The sequence below is a fragment of the Notamacropus eugenii genome, chromosome 6 (genome assembly GCF_028372415.1).
Source record: "Notamacropus eugenii isolate mMacEug1 chromosome 6, mMacEug1.pri_v2, whole genome shotgun sequence".
Classification (NCBI taxonomy): Eukaryota; Metazoa; Chordata; class Mammalia; order Diprotodontia; family Macropodidae; genus Notamacropus; species Notamacropus eugenii.
In genome coordinates, this window is record NC_092877.1 from 321,444,301 (window position 1) to 321,462,184 (window position 17,884).

The following is a 17,884-nucleotide window of genomic DNA, read 5'->3' on the forward strand; positions in this document are numbered from 1 at the left end:
AAAATCCTTTGTTTGGCATTCAAAGATCTTCATAACCTTGCCCCTTCCATCCTTCCCAGTCTTCTTACACCTAACTTTCCTCCAGGTTTTTAGCAATCTAGTGACACTGGCATCCTTTGGATACTGGCATGCCTGTTACTCTTCATCTCCCAACTCGAGAATTTTCACTATTTGTCCCCCATTCCAGGGAGGAATGTTCTCCCTCTTTGTCTCCTGGCTGTCCCTGGTTTCCTTCCAGGTTATCTTCTGCAAAAAAACTCCTTTTCCAGTGCCTTCCATCTAAGGCTATCCCAAATTTATTCTGTATATACCTTGTTTGTCCATAAGTGCATATTGTCTTTCCCATAAGACTGTGAGCTCCTTAGATTTTTTGTTTTTGTTTGGGAGTTGGTTCTTTTTTTTTTTTTTGGCCTTTCTTTGGGTTTTCAGTGCCTAGCACAGTGCCAGGTACATATTAATAAATACTAGTTGATTGGATTGACTGGAGTTATAATTTCAATTGCTTTGATGCATCAGCATAATTGAAGTGAATGGACACTCAGAATTTATTCCCAGGGGTGGACACCCAGAATTCAAGGCTTTCTACTTCTTGGAATCTTTCCTAGGATTCCCTGGGGCCAGGTGGAGGAAAATAGAAAGCTGTCATCTCTGTCCTGGAGTCATCATGGTCCAGATTCAATACACTGCTGTTTAGGAACTACCTGGCCATGTCACTCTATGGGCTTAGGTTCTTTTTCTCTATTTCTATCTCTAGCTCCACCTCTCGCCTTTCCTTCCTCTGCCTTTCTGCCATATATTTTTTAAACCTTTTGTCTTGTACAGCAATTTCCTGGCTATCAGAGTCCACGCTGGCTGATCTGATCATGATAGTGGCTTATGCACAACCTAAGCATAGGAAGCATATGGAAGACACAGTCCAGAGAACTTCTCCCAATGACCAATGTTAAACTCAAATCCAACCATTTTGGGAACTGAACTCCTACAGATATCCCCTTTCCTTATGACAGAGTGCTGCTGGGTGCTAGGTAGCCAAGTCAATAGATGTTATTGGACAGTTAACAGATAAATTGGCCAAAAGAATAACATAGACTATGGCACATCAGTAAAGTTAATTTTTTAAAAAAATTCTGAACTCAACCAATACCAAATAAAATGAGTACTTCCATATAGATAGAAGAACAGAAAAGAAATTAGAGGTCTCTTTTAAGTAGAGCTTACTGCCTTTTTAAGTATAATAAATTCAACTGGCTTTGTACCTTCTTTTGGCCTTCCTTCTCTTCTATCTGGTGTATTTAAAAAATGGCTGGCTTATTTTTTTTCTTCCTCCCTTCCTTTGTTCTATTCTTTCTTTCTCTTTTTCCCCTAATACTTTTTTCTCTTCTCTCCTTCCCTCTTTCTTCTTTTATCCTTCCCTTTTCCCCTCCCTCCCTTTTTTCCATTCTCTCTTTCTTTCCTTCCTCACTTCTTCCTTCCTTCCTTCTTTTCTTTCTTTCTTCCTTTCTCCCTTTCTTTCTTTCTTCCTTTCTTTCTTTCTTCCTTTCTCCTTTTCTCCCTTCCTTCCTTCCTTCCTTCCTTCCTTCCTTCCTTCCTTCCTTTCTTTCTTTCTTTCTTCCTTTCTTCCTTTCTCCCTTTCTCCCTTTCTTCCTTTCTCCCTTCCTTCCTTCCTTCCTTCCTTCCTTCCTTCCTTCCTTCCTTCCTTCCTTCCTTCCTTTCTTTTTCCTTTTCTTTCTTTCTTTCTTTCTTTCTTTCTTTCTTTCTTTCTTTCTTTCTTTCTTTCTTTCTTTCTTCCTTTCTCCCTTTCTCCCTTTCTCCCTTTCTTTCCTTCCAACATTGGCCATGTCCAGAAATGTCTGTCTCATTCTCTATCTTGAGTCCATTAAGTCAAGGATAGAATCTCCTATCTCTACTATAGACTGCAAGCCTCCTCAGGTCAAAGGTTATTTTTCTCCTTTTTTTCTAATCCATTCTTCTCCTAGCAGCACCAAATATTCTGTTCATACTTGGCTTTTAAAAAATTAATAATTTTTAAAATCATAGGTATAGAACTAGATTATTTATAATTATCACACAAAATGAAGAAAAAAGGAAAGTTACTCATTCTTTTCTCACTTTTAACATCAAAAAAAATATTTCTATGGTTGTAATCAGTTTTATTTATAGTATGAATCGTAATTCAAAGTCTTTTAAGACAACACTGCATTTTAATATATAAATATTACTTTTTAATATTGATTTTAAAATATTGCTAATAATATCTTGGTCATATCCAAATAAGTATTTGTAAAACCCTAAGCACAGTGAATGCTTGACCCATAGAAGGTGCTTGATAAATGCTTGTCCCTTTTGCCTTGTTCTCATTGCCAGCCCTGTGTTTTGTTCCCCCATTTTTTCTTTGTATTTTATTGAGTCAGGTTTTACATGACACAGTCACTAATCTGCCAAAAAGCCATCAGCAGAGGAAGCAAGGCATAGATTGTACAGAGTTCTTTTTTATTTAATTAAAAAACAACTTTGTTCTAAAAATGGGAAATAAAAAACCCATTTCACTTATTAAAGATCCTTAAGCCATTTTGAGCAGGCAGAGTGCAGAGTAGTTCTGCAATACATTGTGAAGATGAATGACAGAATTGAGAACCTGGCTCTTTATCATAAGAAGTGATCAGGCAGTAAGGAGTGATACATTTCCCTTTGGGGAGAAAAGAATCTGAGAACTCCCTGGCACTCTGCTTTCTCTATCTCCACCTAGTTGGCAATTGTTGGGGCGGGGGGGAGGTGTTGGATAGTAAGACATGAACCTTTTCTTGTTTTTTTTTGATGAAGGAGTAAAGCAGGAGGTTGTAGAAGAATTTATCTTAAGAAACAAAAATCATGAGGGCCTATAAAAGGATATGAAGAAACAACTTTGTTTTGTTGAAGAGGAGGGGTAGGTATAAAGAAAAGAAAGGAAAGAAAACAGCTTAGAGTGGGATTTTTAACTTGTGATCCACAGAAGGAGCCTGTGGATAAATTCCAAGATTCATGACCTTGGATGGAGTAAAAAACGTAGAATATTTATTTTCACTACCATTTGTTTTTCTGTGTAATCTTATGTATTTTACATTATTCATTTAAAACTCTTATTCTGATAAGGGGATCATAGGCTTCAGTAGACCCCTATAAGGGGTACATGACAACAAAAATGTTAAGAACCTCTGGCTTATGGAATTAATTAGAACAGAGGAATAATTCTGGGGCCCTAGGCAATGGGATCTATTCAGTTATTCATACATTATATTAATATCCTGAAAAAAGTCAGACAGCATTAATTTCTTTAGTGTTTTCTATATGCCATTATGTTAAATTTAGAAACCAGATCCTTCAAGACTCAGTTAATATATCCTCCATGAGGTGCTTTCTGATCCTACTCAGTAGCAATAGTTTCTTTCCTCTCTCCAAAATTACTTTGTATTTGCTTTCTATGTATATTTATTTCCACACATGTTATTTCCCTCCAATGAAATATAAGCTCCTTGACAGCAGTGAATGTTTAGTTTTTGTCTTCATGACCATTGCCTGACATATATATTAGATGCTTAATAAATACTCTTCTGGCTTATACTATATCATGTGTTTCTGAATTATAAGGTTCAAAATACTCTGGGAAACAAAATTTATTATTGTTCAGTAGTTTTTCAGTCATGTCTGACTCTTCATGAACCCACTGGGGGTTTTCTTGGGAAGGATACTAGCGTGGTTTACCATTTCCTTATCCAGCTCATTTTACAGATGAGATAACTGAGAAAAACAGGGATAAGTGACTTGCCTAGGGTCACACAATGATTAAGTATCTGAGGTGGGATTCGAATTCATAAAGATGAGTTTTCCTAAAGCCAGGCTCAGCACTATGTGCACTGTAGCACCACCAAGGTGCCCCAAATAAAGGCACCTTGGCCATATAAATAAAGTAGATCTACCTTCTTATCTTTATTCCTAATAACTTTCCTGATCACTGTTGGAAGTCATCTTTGGAGAGGAAATTATGATCCCATTTTTCCATGGATGCTTTGCAATGAATCTGTACCTAACTTAGTTTTATTCTGCTGGAAAATAGCCTCAACAAATACAGATGCAGTAGTGGCATTGATTGGGTAGTATCAACAAAGTCAGGAATCTGGAACACGTGGCTGTCTAACATTCAGTACTCTACCTATCACTGATAATGAAACCACCCCTATCTCTTGACCCAGCAATCTCATAATTGGGTATATATCCCAAGAAAGTCAAAGATGGTAACAAGGATTACTTTGCTACCACAGATCAAAATATTTTTTTTGTGGTAGCAAAGAATTAGAAACAAAGTTTATCTCAATTGAAAAAACTATATTATATGAATGTGATGCAATATTACTATGCAGTAAGAAATAATAGTAATGAAGAATTCATAGAAACAAGGGAAGATGTATAAGAACTGATACAAAGTGAAATTAGCAGAACCAAGAGAACAAAGTATACAGTGATCACATCAATATAAACAAGAACACTAAAAGAAGTCACACTTTAACAAGTGAAAAGCCAATGAACAGATAATGAAACACACTTCCCCCCTTATGACAGAGAGGAGGCTAAGGTAGAATGTTTTGTAAATTATCAGATGTGTTCATGATGTTGAATATGTTGCTTAACTTTTTTTTTTTTCACAAGGAAGGATTCAATCTGGGAGGATTAGAGAAGAGGGAAGGATTTTTTTTCTTCCAGCAATCTCCCAGGGATGTCAAGACAAAAGTCATCATCCATATGCTATATTTTTAAATGAATTGTTACCAAAATTAGCTTATGTTTGCTGGTGATCACACTACTATATGTGGGGTTGTCTTTAGCTCTTTAATGATAGCCAGCTTTAGTCAAGAATAATCCAAGAGACTGGCATCACTATGATTTCATTGTTTGTGACCTGTTTGGGAGCTCATTTGATCTAAAGTCAAAATCCTATTGACTTGTCGAGCATACTGATTCAGTAGTCATGGTCTATTAGTATTAATGAGAATTAGGGGTGGGGAAAACCTGCTGCCTATACTTGTTAGGCCCTATTAATGCAGAGTCAATCAGTAATCATCCCCAAATTGCTCCTTGCACCAGATATTTTAGAGCATATGGTAAAGCCAAATATATTTTGAGGATCTGTGATTTTGTTGGTGCGAATGCCCCCAGAGCTCATGATTGTAATCGCTTTGCTACTTGGTAGACAATCTAGGAGAGTTACCAAGGCCAAAATAATGTATCATCCTGCAGCCAACCTGGTGATGGCCCCTCCCCTTGAAGGTGGTCTTTGGATGACAGATGGAATGTTGTTGGATCCTTCTTGAAGGTTTTCCAGAAAGATCTATCAGAGTCTGAAACCCTTCAGGTTCTCTTCATGCCGTGACAATGGAGGTCATTTGGTATTTACCTTCCAAATCAGATATAAAATTCTTGTTCTCTTCCTTGTTTTATGAGAATTTAATTTGGTCTCATGCCATTTTCCATTTGGCAAAGTTGCACATTTTAGAGAGAGCTTATAAAAGGTTTAGAAAGGTTAAAATGCTACTTTTTTTCTTTTATCAAAGAGAAGTAGGACATGGGATCCCTTCAAGATGATTCTTTTATGTAGTTTATATTTTAGGCTATATTCATAGGTTAATACAGAATGAACCCCCTCTGGTTAGAAGAAATGGTTTCTATTTAAAACACGCAGAAACACAGACTTTGAAAGGACCTAGGAGACCATCGAGTTCAAAAAGTAGCCAAACAAAAGCCTCTATAAAATAATGGATCAGTGGTTGTTCCGGCTCTGCTCAAAGACCTCAGGTGAAGGGGAAGCCACTGTCTACTGAGGCAACCCTTCCCACCCTCGGAGGGCTCTAATTATTGAAATGAAGTTGAGCCACTTTACAACTCTTACTTTTTGTGACTAGTTCTGTCTTTTGGTACAAAATACAACAAATTTTGAGTTCCAAATTATTTCCCTCTCTTTCTCCCCTCCCCCCTCATTGAGAAGGCAAGCAATTTGATATAGACTATACATGTGGAGTTATGCAAGATATATTTCCATATTAGTCATGTTGTGAGAGAAAATACAGAGAAAAAAGCCATTAAAAGAGTAAAAAATAGAATGCTTTCATCTACATTCAGACTCCATCAGTTCTTTTCTGGAGGTAGATAGCATTTTTCATCATAAGGCCTTCAAAATTGTCTTGGATCTTTGTGTTAATGAAACTAGATAAGTCATTCACAGTTGATTATCATGCAATATTGCTGTTACTGTGTACAGTGTTCTGGTTCTACTCATTTACTTGGTATCAGTTTTTGTAAGCCTTTCCAAGTTTGGGGGCATAGTTCCAAATTGCTCTCCAGAGTGGTTGCATCAGTTCACAACTCCACCAACAGTGCATGAGTGTTCCAGTTTTCCCATATCCCCTCCAACATCCCCTCTTTTTCAGTCATATTAGCCAGTCTGATAGGTGTGAATGAGATGGTATCTTACAGTTGTTTTAATTTGCATTTCTCTAATCTTACTGATTTAGAGCATTTTCTCATATCTCTATAGCTTTGATTTCTTCATCTGAAAAATGCCTGTTCATATGCTTTGACTTTAACTGAACTTTAATTAATTTGACTTTAATTAATTGGAAACTAACTCATTCATATAAATTTGACTCAGTTCTCTGTATATTTGAGAAATAAGGCCTTTATCAGAGAAACTTGCTGTATTTTTTTTTCCTTTTCTGCTTTTCTTCTAATCTTGACTGCAATGCTTTTGCTTCTGCAATAGCTTTGTAATTTAATGTAATCATAATTATCCATTTTCTATCCTGTAATGTTCTCCATCCCTTATTTGGTCCTAAATTCTTTCCGTGTCCATAGATCTGACAGGTAAACTATTCTATGCTCTTTTAATTTGCTAAGTTGTGATCTCTGCAGATGGACTAAACCAGGATAAGGGTAACCAATAGGCCTCAAACCTGTTGGTGAGTTGAGGGAATGTTTAAAAGCAAATGGTAAAATTGTTTCTACATGTAATTGGGAAAAAATAAAATACCAAACAACAACAAAAGTAAACAAAGTCAAAGGAATAGAAAAAATAGAAGAAAATGGGAAGTATCTCACTGGAAAAACAACTGATTTGGAAAATAGATCCAAGATAGATAATTTAAGAATTTTTGGAGTACCTAAAAGCTATGATCAAAGTGCCTAGACATCATATTTCAAGTTATTATCTGGGAAAACTGCCTGGAAATCTTCGATCCAGAGGATAAAATAGAAATTGAAAGACTCCATTGATCACCTTCTAAAAGAGATCCCAAATGAAAACTTTCAGGAATATTATAATCAAATTCCAGAGCTTCCAGGTCAAAGAGAAAATACTTCAAACTGCTAGAAAGAAACAATTCAAACACTGAGTTTGAATCAAATTCAAACACTGAGTCAGATTTATAAGCTAAGAGCTATTTCCCAATTGATAAATTGTCAAAGGATATAAACAGGTAGTTTTCAGAAGAAGAATTCAAATCTATAATCATATGAAAAAAGACTGTAAATCACTATTGATTAGAGAAAGGCAAATTAAAATAACTCTAAGGTACCACTTTATACCTATCAGAAATGACAAATGCTGGAGGGGATGGAGTAAAATAGGTACACTGGGGAGAAGAGTAAACTGGTCCAACCATTTTGGAGAACAATTTGGAAGTAGGCCCATGTGTGTACTGTATGTACAGTATGTATCTTTTGACCCAGCAATACCACAACTAGGTCTTTTCTCCCAAAGAGATCAAAGGAAAAGGACCCATATGTACAAAAATATTTATAGCAGCTCTTTTTGTGGTGGCAAAGAATTAGAAATCAATGGGATGCTCATCAGTTATAGAATGGCTGAACAAGTTATGAGATATGATTGTGATAGAGTACTATTGTACTCTGGGAAATGACAAGGGGGGTGGTTTCAGAAAAAAACATGGCAAGACTTCTATGAACTGATGCAAAATGAAGTGAGAAGAACCAGGAGATCATTGTGCATGGTGGCAGCAATGTTATGATGATCAGCTATGAAAACTTGGCTACTCTGATGGATACAATGATCCAAACCAATTCCAAAGGATTCATGATGAAAAAATGCTATCCATCTCCAGAGAGAGACTAATGTATTGAAGTATAATTTCCTCACCTTCTTTATTCTTCTTGGGTTTCTTTGTGAAATATGGCTAACATAGAAATATGTTTTACATGATTTCACATGTATAATTGATATATTGCATGCCTTCTCAGAAAATGGGGAAGGGGTGAGAGGGAGAGAGTTTGAGATTTTTTTTTTAATTTTTTAGTTTTTTTAATTTAATTTTTTTAAAAAAAATTTAAATTACAAATAAAACTTTTAAATATTTTTAAAATAAAATAAACAGCTTTAAAAATAATTGAAGAAATGCTAAATTTCAGTTAGAGGTTAGTGAAAACAGATGTAATTGCTTTCTTCCCCATGTTTATAAACCTCCTGAAATATAACTGTGGGACCCTTTGAGGTCATGTGAACCTCAGGTCAAGAATCCCTGTTCTATACAGACTGTCATATCAGGATTCTTAAACTTGACACCAGTTGACCAAATGTATTTCTTTTTTCATGGCTGTCTATGTAATTGATCTCTTGCCATTTGTGGACAACAATGGAATATTAATATTTCTTGAATTTATGAAGCAGTTTCTCCTATGCATGCTAATTACACAAAATTAGGTTTCTTAACTAAAGTTATTTATATTCATACTCATGAATGTGGCTTTCTTTTTCCTTACTTTTACTCACTTTTATCTGTTTAATAGAAACTGAACTAATTGTAACCCAGTATGAAAAATAATATATATGATGTCCCTGAATGATTCATAACTGATAAATTATTTCTGGGTATAATCTAGAAGTAAAAAAATATATATATCAAATGAGCATGAGAAAGGCAGTCACTCCTCCAATGAAAGAGGTCCCTCTTGGTTTTTCTCTGTTCTTAATTTCAGTTGACTGGTGGAGGCAGCCAAGGGCAGAGAAGACTGTTCACATTCTCAGCAGGGGGCCTGGAAGCAAGGAAGACCAGGATCATTGTGTCTTTTGCATAAATAGTTCAACAATCTGAATGCATTCTTTCCTCACAATTGAATGAATAGATTTTCTCTTTCTCTCTTTTCTAGCCAGCTAACTTTGTGTTATGTTGGGCTGCTCAGTAACATATTCCACTGAAGATGCTTAGAGATAGAATGTAAATTTACCACACTAAGAACTACCCTTGCAAACATGTCTAGAATTTGAGTTTCCCAAGGCTCCTCCAAGATAGGTTCTGATCTTGAGTGAAAATACAACATACATTTAGGTGATCCTGAAACTTTTAACTCAGAATGGTGCTTTGGATTTCTTCATCCAAAGGATAATCTCAATATGTAGGCTGCCCTTCCTTGCTCTCTTCTTTGTGAAGGAAACAGAATAAGGCTTGTGCTTTCAAAATAAGGACTTTCTAATTAAAGATGCCCTAATTCCTTACACTTTTTAACTTTGGGAAATGCTAGGTTCATCATGATGCTGTATCAACTTGAAGGTGATTTTATCCAATACTGTGACAAGAATTCAAAGATGACTTATCTTAATTCCAGATTTTTTTTTTAAAGTTTACATGGGTTTGGTGAAATGGTGAAATGGCTTTGGTTTTGATGTCACAAATAGCCTATTTCTGTTTTCTGGGTTTTTTTTCCTAAAAAATGAGAAAGACTCAGGTACTTCTTTTCATTTTTAACTTTTTCATATATCTTAATTTTGTTTTAGGCAGCATTATTTCTGACAATGGGTAAAGAATGTTTCATAATTTTACAGAGTAAAGCATCCCTATTCTTCAGTCATTCTTAATGAAGCATCTGGCCTGATTTCTCCTCCTCATCTTTTCTTTCACCATTATTATTTCTTCCTTTCTTTGTAAAATGACATTCCTTGTATTTGTTCACTAAGACCTTTCCCTCCTCATATATTAAAAAAAAAAAAAGATTTAATTTGACCATTAAGACAAGAATTCTAGCCACAATAGCTACATTCTCCTATGATTATTTGTTCTCCATCCTCCCAACCAGTACTTACCATTCTTTGGAACTATGATCTTTTATACATCTCACCCAGATTACCTTTCACTCCACTCTCTACATTTCCAGGATTATATATATAATAATCATGCTGGGGATAACTCAGAAATGGAAAGAAATATCCCCAGCAATTTCCTCTTGGAAAATTGGAACAACAGACATTCTTTAAAAAATGATTTAGTATGTCCTTGAATGTATGATTTAAAAGTTTTATGTAAGAAATAACTCAAGCTTTCAAAATTTTTCACTTTTAGAAAGTACTTAATTTTAAGAAATTCCCTGAGTTAAATATCTGTTTTTTGACTATGGCTTAAATTATTTAACTTATATATAGATATATATTACTTTTTATCCCTCTTTTTTTGATAGAAGCATAAAATGAAGGTTCACTGTGAGCTTATTTAGGTTATCACCTATGATCATCATAACCCAGCTCACTACCAAAGTAATATTCTCTATTTACACAATTCCTTTCTTTATAAGAAACAAATCCAGTAATACAAACATTTAATTATAATATAAAAATGATGCTGTGAGATCATTCTCTGCCCTCTTACTGAGTGTATGAAACCCCTTTATAGGCTCTGAGGAAATTAGAATCAGCTTCCCCCATTAATCCCCTCAGCATTAGCAAGTGAGGGATATAGCCATTTAAAAATTTATTTTTCTTCTTCTTGTGAATTTAACAATCATCAGTAAATTCTTTGTGATCATGTAAAAAACTACTATTACACTGTTAGTTTTAAAGAAATGTATTAAATTTAATAGGTTCTCTTAAATTTAACTAAATTGTTTCATTTGCCTCTGTCCCTTCTATCTGTATTACTTTTTGGTGTGGTTCTTTTCCTGTGCCGTTTTTTAAATGCTTTATTGCTGTTTTTTTTTTAAGGGGAGGGACATAGCCAATTACTACCTGCTACCAGCCCTCCAAACAGAAATTCTTTCTTGTAAGAAATATGTGTAGTCTGTCAATGAAGGAAGCATTTACTATGTGCCTTCTATGTGCTAGACACTAGACTAGGATACAGAGAAAGGAGTGAAACTGTCTTCGTCCTTAAAGATCTACATTTTATCAACACTTTGGTCATGGCTGAGGAAGTCAGGGATTGAAAGAAAGAACTTGTAAGTACAAAATTATTTATAGCTGCATATTTTCATGTAGCAAAGGACTAAGAGGGAAGGGAGAGAGGAAGGGAAGGAGGAAAACAAGAAAGGAGAGTAAGATGGAAGCAAAGAAGGACGGATTGATTTAAGTGGCTACCACCCATCAGACATTTGGTAATCTCTTTACAAATATCTCACTTGACGCTTCCAACAGCCGCGGGAGATCAATGCTACTATTACCCCCATTTCACTGATGAGGAAACTCAAGGCAAAGGTTAATTGACTTGTCCAAACTCATACAGTTAAGTTTTTAGAGCTAGATTTGAATTTAAGTCTTCCTGACTCCAGGCTCAGCACTCTGTTCTCTGTGCCACCTAGCTGCTACTAAAACAGCATTTAAATTAGGAGAGGAAAAAATTGTGATATGTGAATACATGGAGATATTATTGTGACATAAGGAGTCATGTGTATGATGGATTACTAAAAATATGAGAAGACTTGTATGGAACTGTCACTTCAGAATTTACACTCCAGTGGTAAAAGCTTAGGGCTGAGTACCCTTTCCCTCATGAAATTCTACAGAAGTTTCTAGGGACAAGTTGAAAGATTAATCATCATCATAATAATAGCTATAAGAAATGAAGAACAAGCAGATTTCAGAAAAACTTGGAAAGATTTACATAAACTGATCCTGAGTGAATTGAGCAGAACCAGGAGAACATTGTACACAGTAACAACAACGTTGCCCAATGATCAACTGTAATTGACTTAGCTCTTCTCAGCAATACAATTATTTAAGACAATTCCAATAGACTCGTGATGGAAGATGTTATCCACATCTAGACTAAGAACTCTGGAGTCTGAATGCAGATCAAAGCATGTTATTTTCACTTTTTTGTTTGTTTGTTTCTTATGGCTTTTCCCTTTTGTTCTGTTTCTTCTTTCACAACATGACTAATGTGGAAATATGTTTTGAAAAAATAGAAAAAATAAAAAATAATACTAGCTATCAATTATATAGTGCTTTATATTATAAATATTATCTCATTTGATCTTCATAACAACCCTGGAAGGTAGGTACTATTATCTCTATTTTACAGATGAGGAAACTGAGGCAGACAAAGGTTCTGACTTGCCCAGGGTCACACATCTAGTAAGTATCTGAGACCAGATATGGACTCAAGTCTTTTTAACTCCAAATCTACAGCTCTACCCACTGTACCACCTAGCTACCAAAAGCCTCTCAGCTTTGCTCTGGGTTCATCAGGATTCCACTAGGACTCTTGAATTCAAGGACAATCAGTCAACAACCATTTGTGAAACTCTTATTCTCTGCCAGACACTACAGTAAGTGGCAGAAATAAATATATTAGAAAATAAAGAAATATATTAACAGTCTATTCCCTCAAGGAGCTCCCTCACTAATGGAGGAGAAAGCATATCTATATGCTATCTGTCTACTTATGTATCTATCTGTCTGTCTCTCTATCTGTATCTATCTATCTATATCTATCTGTCTATCTATCTGTCTGTCTCTATCTATGATCCATGTGAAGTAGATAGAAAGTAACTCTGGAGAAGAAGGCTGTGGTAAGTAGGACAGTATGGCAGCATTGTTTCATGTATTTCTCCTCTGATATCCTGATTCAACCACAGCCAAACAGATCCTCGGTTTGCTTCCATTACCCTGGTAGTCCTGATGTTTTGTTTTGTTTGGGTTTTTTTGTTTGTTTGTTTGTTTGTTTTGCCTTTTCCCATACAGTTTTCCCTGTCTCATCTCCATTTTCCAAGTATGGAGCTTCTGACAAAGTCCTAATCCAAACACGAGTCTCCCAGGACTCTAACATCTCTGAACAGCAATTCCTTTGTCTTAGTGTGTGCATATGTATATACACATATACATATTTTATATATGTATATCTATCATATTTTAAGTATATCTATCTATCCATCTGGCTACCCACCCACCTATCCAGTCATCCATCTATTTATCTATCTCTACACACACACACACACACACACACACACACACACACACACACCCTTGAAACTCCACTGTACAGCTCACTTGTACTTTTATAACATAAGGAATAAATACTATTAAATTTTCCTCAAAAGTCCTATTATCTGTGAAGAATTTTTAGCATGGAGTTCTATCGTGAGATCTGTGATTTAGAAAGAGGATGAGTTGGAGAAGGGAAAGGCTGGATGAGGGAAATCAACTAGGAAGGTATAGCAGCAGCCCAGGTGACAAGTGATGAGGACCATGAATAGAAAGAAAGGAACAAATGCAAGAGATTTTATGGAGGCAGAATTGATGTGTTGGCCAATAAATAGATATGGAAGATAAGGAAGAAAGTCAAGGATGACTCTGAGTTCACAAAACTGAGTGAGTGAAAAGATGCTTCCACCCATCTTTTTGGAAACTTGGAGTAGGATGGGCTTATAGGAGAAAGATAATGAGTTTCATTTTGGACATGGTAAGTTTGAGGTGCCTAGGGTCATCCAGTCTGAGATATCCTAGCAGGCAATTGATAAAACAGGACTGGGTTGCAGAGAGATTAAAGTTGAATGTATAGGTTTGGGAATCACCTGCCAAGATTGGGAAGAGAGAGAAAAGGGTCCAGGACAAAACCTCAGGGTAGAGGCAACCTAGTGATGGAGCAGTACCTGGAAGATATAGCAAACATGACTGAAAAGCAGTCAAGTAGAAAAAGCAGGAGAGAGCAGCATTATGAAAGCCAAAAAAGGAGAGAGGATCCAGTGAGTGGGGTTGTCAATAGTGTCAAAAGCTGTGGAGAGATTGGGAAGGCTAAGAAGTGAGAAAATGCCACAGGTAAAGGATTTAGTTTTGAAGATGAGCACAAGACACTCTTCCTCAGGAAGAGAGAGGGGTGAAGATACTGAAGAATTTGAGGGAACAGAGATACTCTAAATCAAGAGTTCTTAACCTGGAGTTTGTGGACTTTTTTTTTTTAATATGAAAACTATTTTAGTAAAATTGGTTTTCTTTATAATCCAAAGGGGGGACCATGACACAAAATAACAAGGGAAGCTAAGCTAGGGGGAGAGAGGAGAGAGAGGGAGGAGGAGATACACACTACCAGTTAGGAAACTATTACTTATGAGGACCATGCTAGGGAATAAATGAGAAATAAATAAAATTACCTATGAGGATTATGCTAAGGAATAAATGAGAGATATAAATAATAGACTTCTTAAGGAAGTATAAAGTGAAAGTATGAAGAAATAGTGTATTAATAGCATGTAACTATATGTTCTGGGGCAAAGGTAGAGATTAAAAAGATGGTCAAGGCAAAAAAAATTCTCTGGTAAGGGATATATGGTATATATCTATCTAGATATAGATAGATATATAGATAGAGATAGATAGATAGATAGATAGATAGAGTAATGGATAATACTCAGTTAGCTCAGGACTTCATAATCTTTTTCTGATAAGGACTTACTTTTTGATTACCTTGCAGTCACGATAACCTGTGGTAGTGAGGCTCGTGATATAAGTCACTAACAGAGGCAGCGGATGTCATAGAAGCAGTTGACTTGGAGACTGATCAAGTAAAGCTCTAAGAACAACCTCATTCATTACATTGGCATTATTGGAGAGCTCTGAGTGGGCCTCTCTTCTCTCTTCCTGAATGGTTCCTTACTCAGTTTTTCTGTAATTTGTGAAACCAGATGGTTAGTGCCTGTTTTTGAGATTCAGCGTTTTCCAGACCTGTGTGTCCAGACCTGTCATGATGTGTGTGACCTTATTACTAACAAAGCAAACATGAAAAGGGAAGGACTGAGCCTTTAAAACTCGGTGTGTAACCACTTACCAACCTGGAATGACTTCAGGACTTAGTTTTATAGCAGAGAATGAAATCACACAAATTCTTTTCCATGTGGTTTGTATTTATGCATGAATTAGATACATCAAGACTACATCCTCCCCTAAATTATACAACAAAGAGTCAGAAAAACATGTACATAAGAATCACACCTATATTCCACATGCCTGCTAATTTACTTTCCTTTTTATTTTCATATTTGCTTTAGGATGTGATTGGTGGCATCCTGATTAGTGGATTGTTCATCGCTGTCACTTATCCAGCATGGGACCTCATCGATCATCTGGAGTCTGCCAGTCTACTCTTTCCTATATGTATTCTTGTGGTACCTTTCTTCTTATGTTACAACTACCCAGTATCAGATAACTACACCCCTACACGAGCAGACACCACCACAATTCTAGCAGCTGGAGCTGGAGGAACCATTGGATTCTGGGTCAGTCCTTTTTTCAAATTGGTATCCGAGCCCACAGAGCCTGCCATACAAAGCATCCCACCACTCACTACCAAAATGTTAGCCTTGGGACTAACCAAGTTTATGGTTGGAATTGTAGTGGTTTTCTTAGTTCGTCAATTGATGCAAAATCTTTCACTCCAAGTGCTTTACTCTTGGTTCAAGGTAGTCACCAGGAATAAGGAAGCCAGACGAAGACTGGAAATTGAAGTACCATACAAATTTGTAACATATTCTTCAGTTGGCATCTGTGCTACAGTATTTGTGCCAATGCTTCACCAGTTTTTGGGATTACTTTGAGCAATGTAGACTTAAAAAAGAGCCCATAGAGACAACGTAGTCCTAGAAAGGCCATGCAATGGAAAAGACTCATCAGAGTCAACATCCTCGCCACCATCACCATCATTGCCACCACCACAGCCACCCTGCCAGCCTCTTCTTTCCTCTATGTCCACCACTCCCAAGAAAACAAAAGCAAAAAAAAAATGAAATTTATATGCCACGTGCCTTTCTTTTCTGGCTAATAATCAAAGTAAATGATGGTACAGCATAAGAAAAAAATAATTCCAGTCAGAATTTCTAGCTCATAAATTCTATTACAAACTCATCCCAAAATTAAACCTGGAATATATTGACTATATTTTAGCTTTTTAGAATCCTTTATTATTTTTGAGAAAAATTATCTTATGATCTAGAGTGGTACAATATGCCATCTCGTATAGTTAGGAAAGATTACACAAGCCTTGATTAGCTCCTAGAAAAATAAGCTATCATGGGGGAAGTCTAGAGGATATTCCTTTATTTCTCATGTCTTCCAGAAAGACTGTCCTGGATTCTCCAACTAGAATGGGAACTTCGGCTAGAAATGGTGGTGCTTCATCCAAAGGCAATCAGTGGACAAAGTGCCATTAGTTTTATAATTTCTCATAGTGAAAAGATTACCATGATCAAACTGACTTTGAAGAAATTAAGTCTGGGGCAGGGTGTGAAGTCATTGGCAAGATCCATATCTAGACAGTAAAAGCACAGATATGTGAAGTTTTTTTTTTCAATGATTCCATACATCATGACTTTCTTTAATCCTTAGGAATCCATTGAGTTTGAACATCCATCTTTACATATTTCTTTCTTTCAAAGAATTCCAGGGAACAATCCCACAGTTAATTGATAAATGTGATTAGTTGTTCCCCCCACAATGAGCAAAATGTAGGTCTACTGTATCTATGCATGAAGCAGAAGCCTGTCACTGAACAGAACCTCCAGTCCTGGGGAAGCCACTTGTTTATTAAATGACTAGGAGGAATATCCTGCTTCTTTCTTCACCTTGTTCCCTTATCTCAGGACTACTTTCAGAAAAATGTGTACAAGACTTTAGAATATTTTGCAGAAAAAAAACACATAAACTTAAAAAGTGTTATTAGCAGGTGGGAAATCACTAAATAGACACACAAACAAGAACCCTTTTACCCTGCTAGAAGTCCCTTGACTCTCAAAAAGGAGATAAGATTAGATCAATTAAAAAGAGTTTCTCTCTTAAAAAAAAGTGTGCATGCATGCATGAATGGGGGAGGGGAGAGGTGTATAGTAGAAGAAGCTCTTGCTATGGAGTCAAAGTATCTGGATTTAATTTTGATTCTAATGTTACCTGTGTGACCCCTCTGAGACTCTGTTTCATTGCCTGTAAAATAAGGGAGTTGGTCTAGATGTGCTCTGAGGTCGCTTCTGGTTCTGAATCTGTGATCACATGCATACATATTTCATATATAATATGCACTGTATATATGATATAGCTTTTTTTTATAGGAAATGCCTGCTTTGCAGGGGCCATAGTGCCTCTCCCCACAAGCTTTCATCCAACCTAGCATGTTGTAATACACACATTTCTTGCTATAAGTTAGCCCACTCTCCTGTTTAAACTTTTAGACAGTCTTGACTACACTTGTATAACCTATGTCAAATTGATTGACTTCTCAATGGGAGGTTGGGGGGTGGGAGGTGGAAGGAAGGAGAGAGATCAGAACTCAAAATCAGAAAAAGAAGAATGTTAAAATTGTTTTTACGTGTAATTGGGAAAAGTAAAATATTAAACAAACAAACAAAAAACTTTTAGACAGTCGTGCTGCACAGGTTCTTGGGTATCCTATTGATCTGAGCATAAGGCTTTCTTCCCAAGCCTGGCTTGTAGAAAACCTGAGTGAAGCCTTTGATGTTACTATTTTTTTAGTGTTTACATAAACACATGCAAATATTTTTCTTTAAAAAAAATACATTTAGGGATATAACCTATGTTTAAATTCCAGCCTTATTTGAATTCACCATCAAGCACTTAAATTAATCTGAAAACTGACAATCA

General features: G+C 36.1%; 1 protein-coding gene across 3 annotated transcripts in view; it reads left to right on the top strand.

Annotated features, from left to right (window-relative positions):
* The window catches only part of SGPP2 (sphingosine-1-phosphate phosphatase 2), a 126,207-nt gene extending 108,567 nt beyond the window's left edge, over nt 1-17,640 (top strand). For all 3 annotated transcript variants that reach the window (XM_072617941.1, XM_072617942.1, XM_072617944.1), the window contains one exon: nt 15,286-17,640. In XM_072617941.1, the coding sequence (XP_072474042.1) occupies nt 15,286-15,831 (546 nt within the window). In that variant the 3' untranslated portion in view covers nt 15,832-17,640. The remainder of the gene's footprint in view (nt 1-15,285) is intronic.
* Nucleotides 17,641-17,884: the final 244 nt, after the last annotated feature.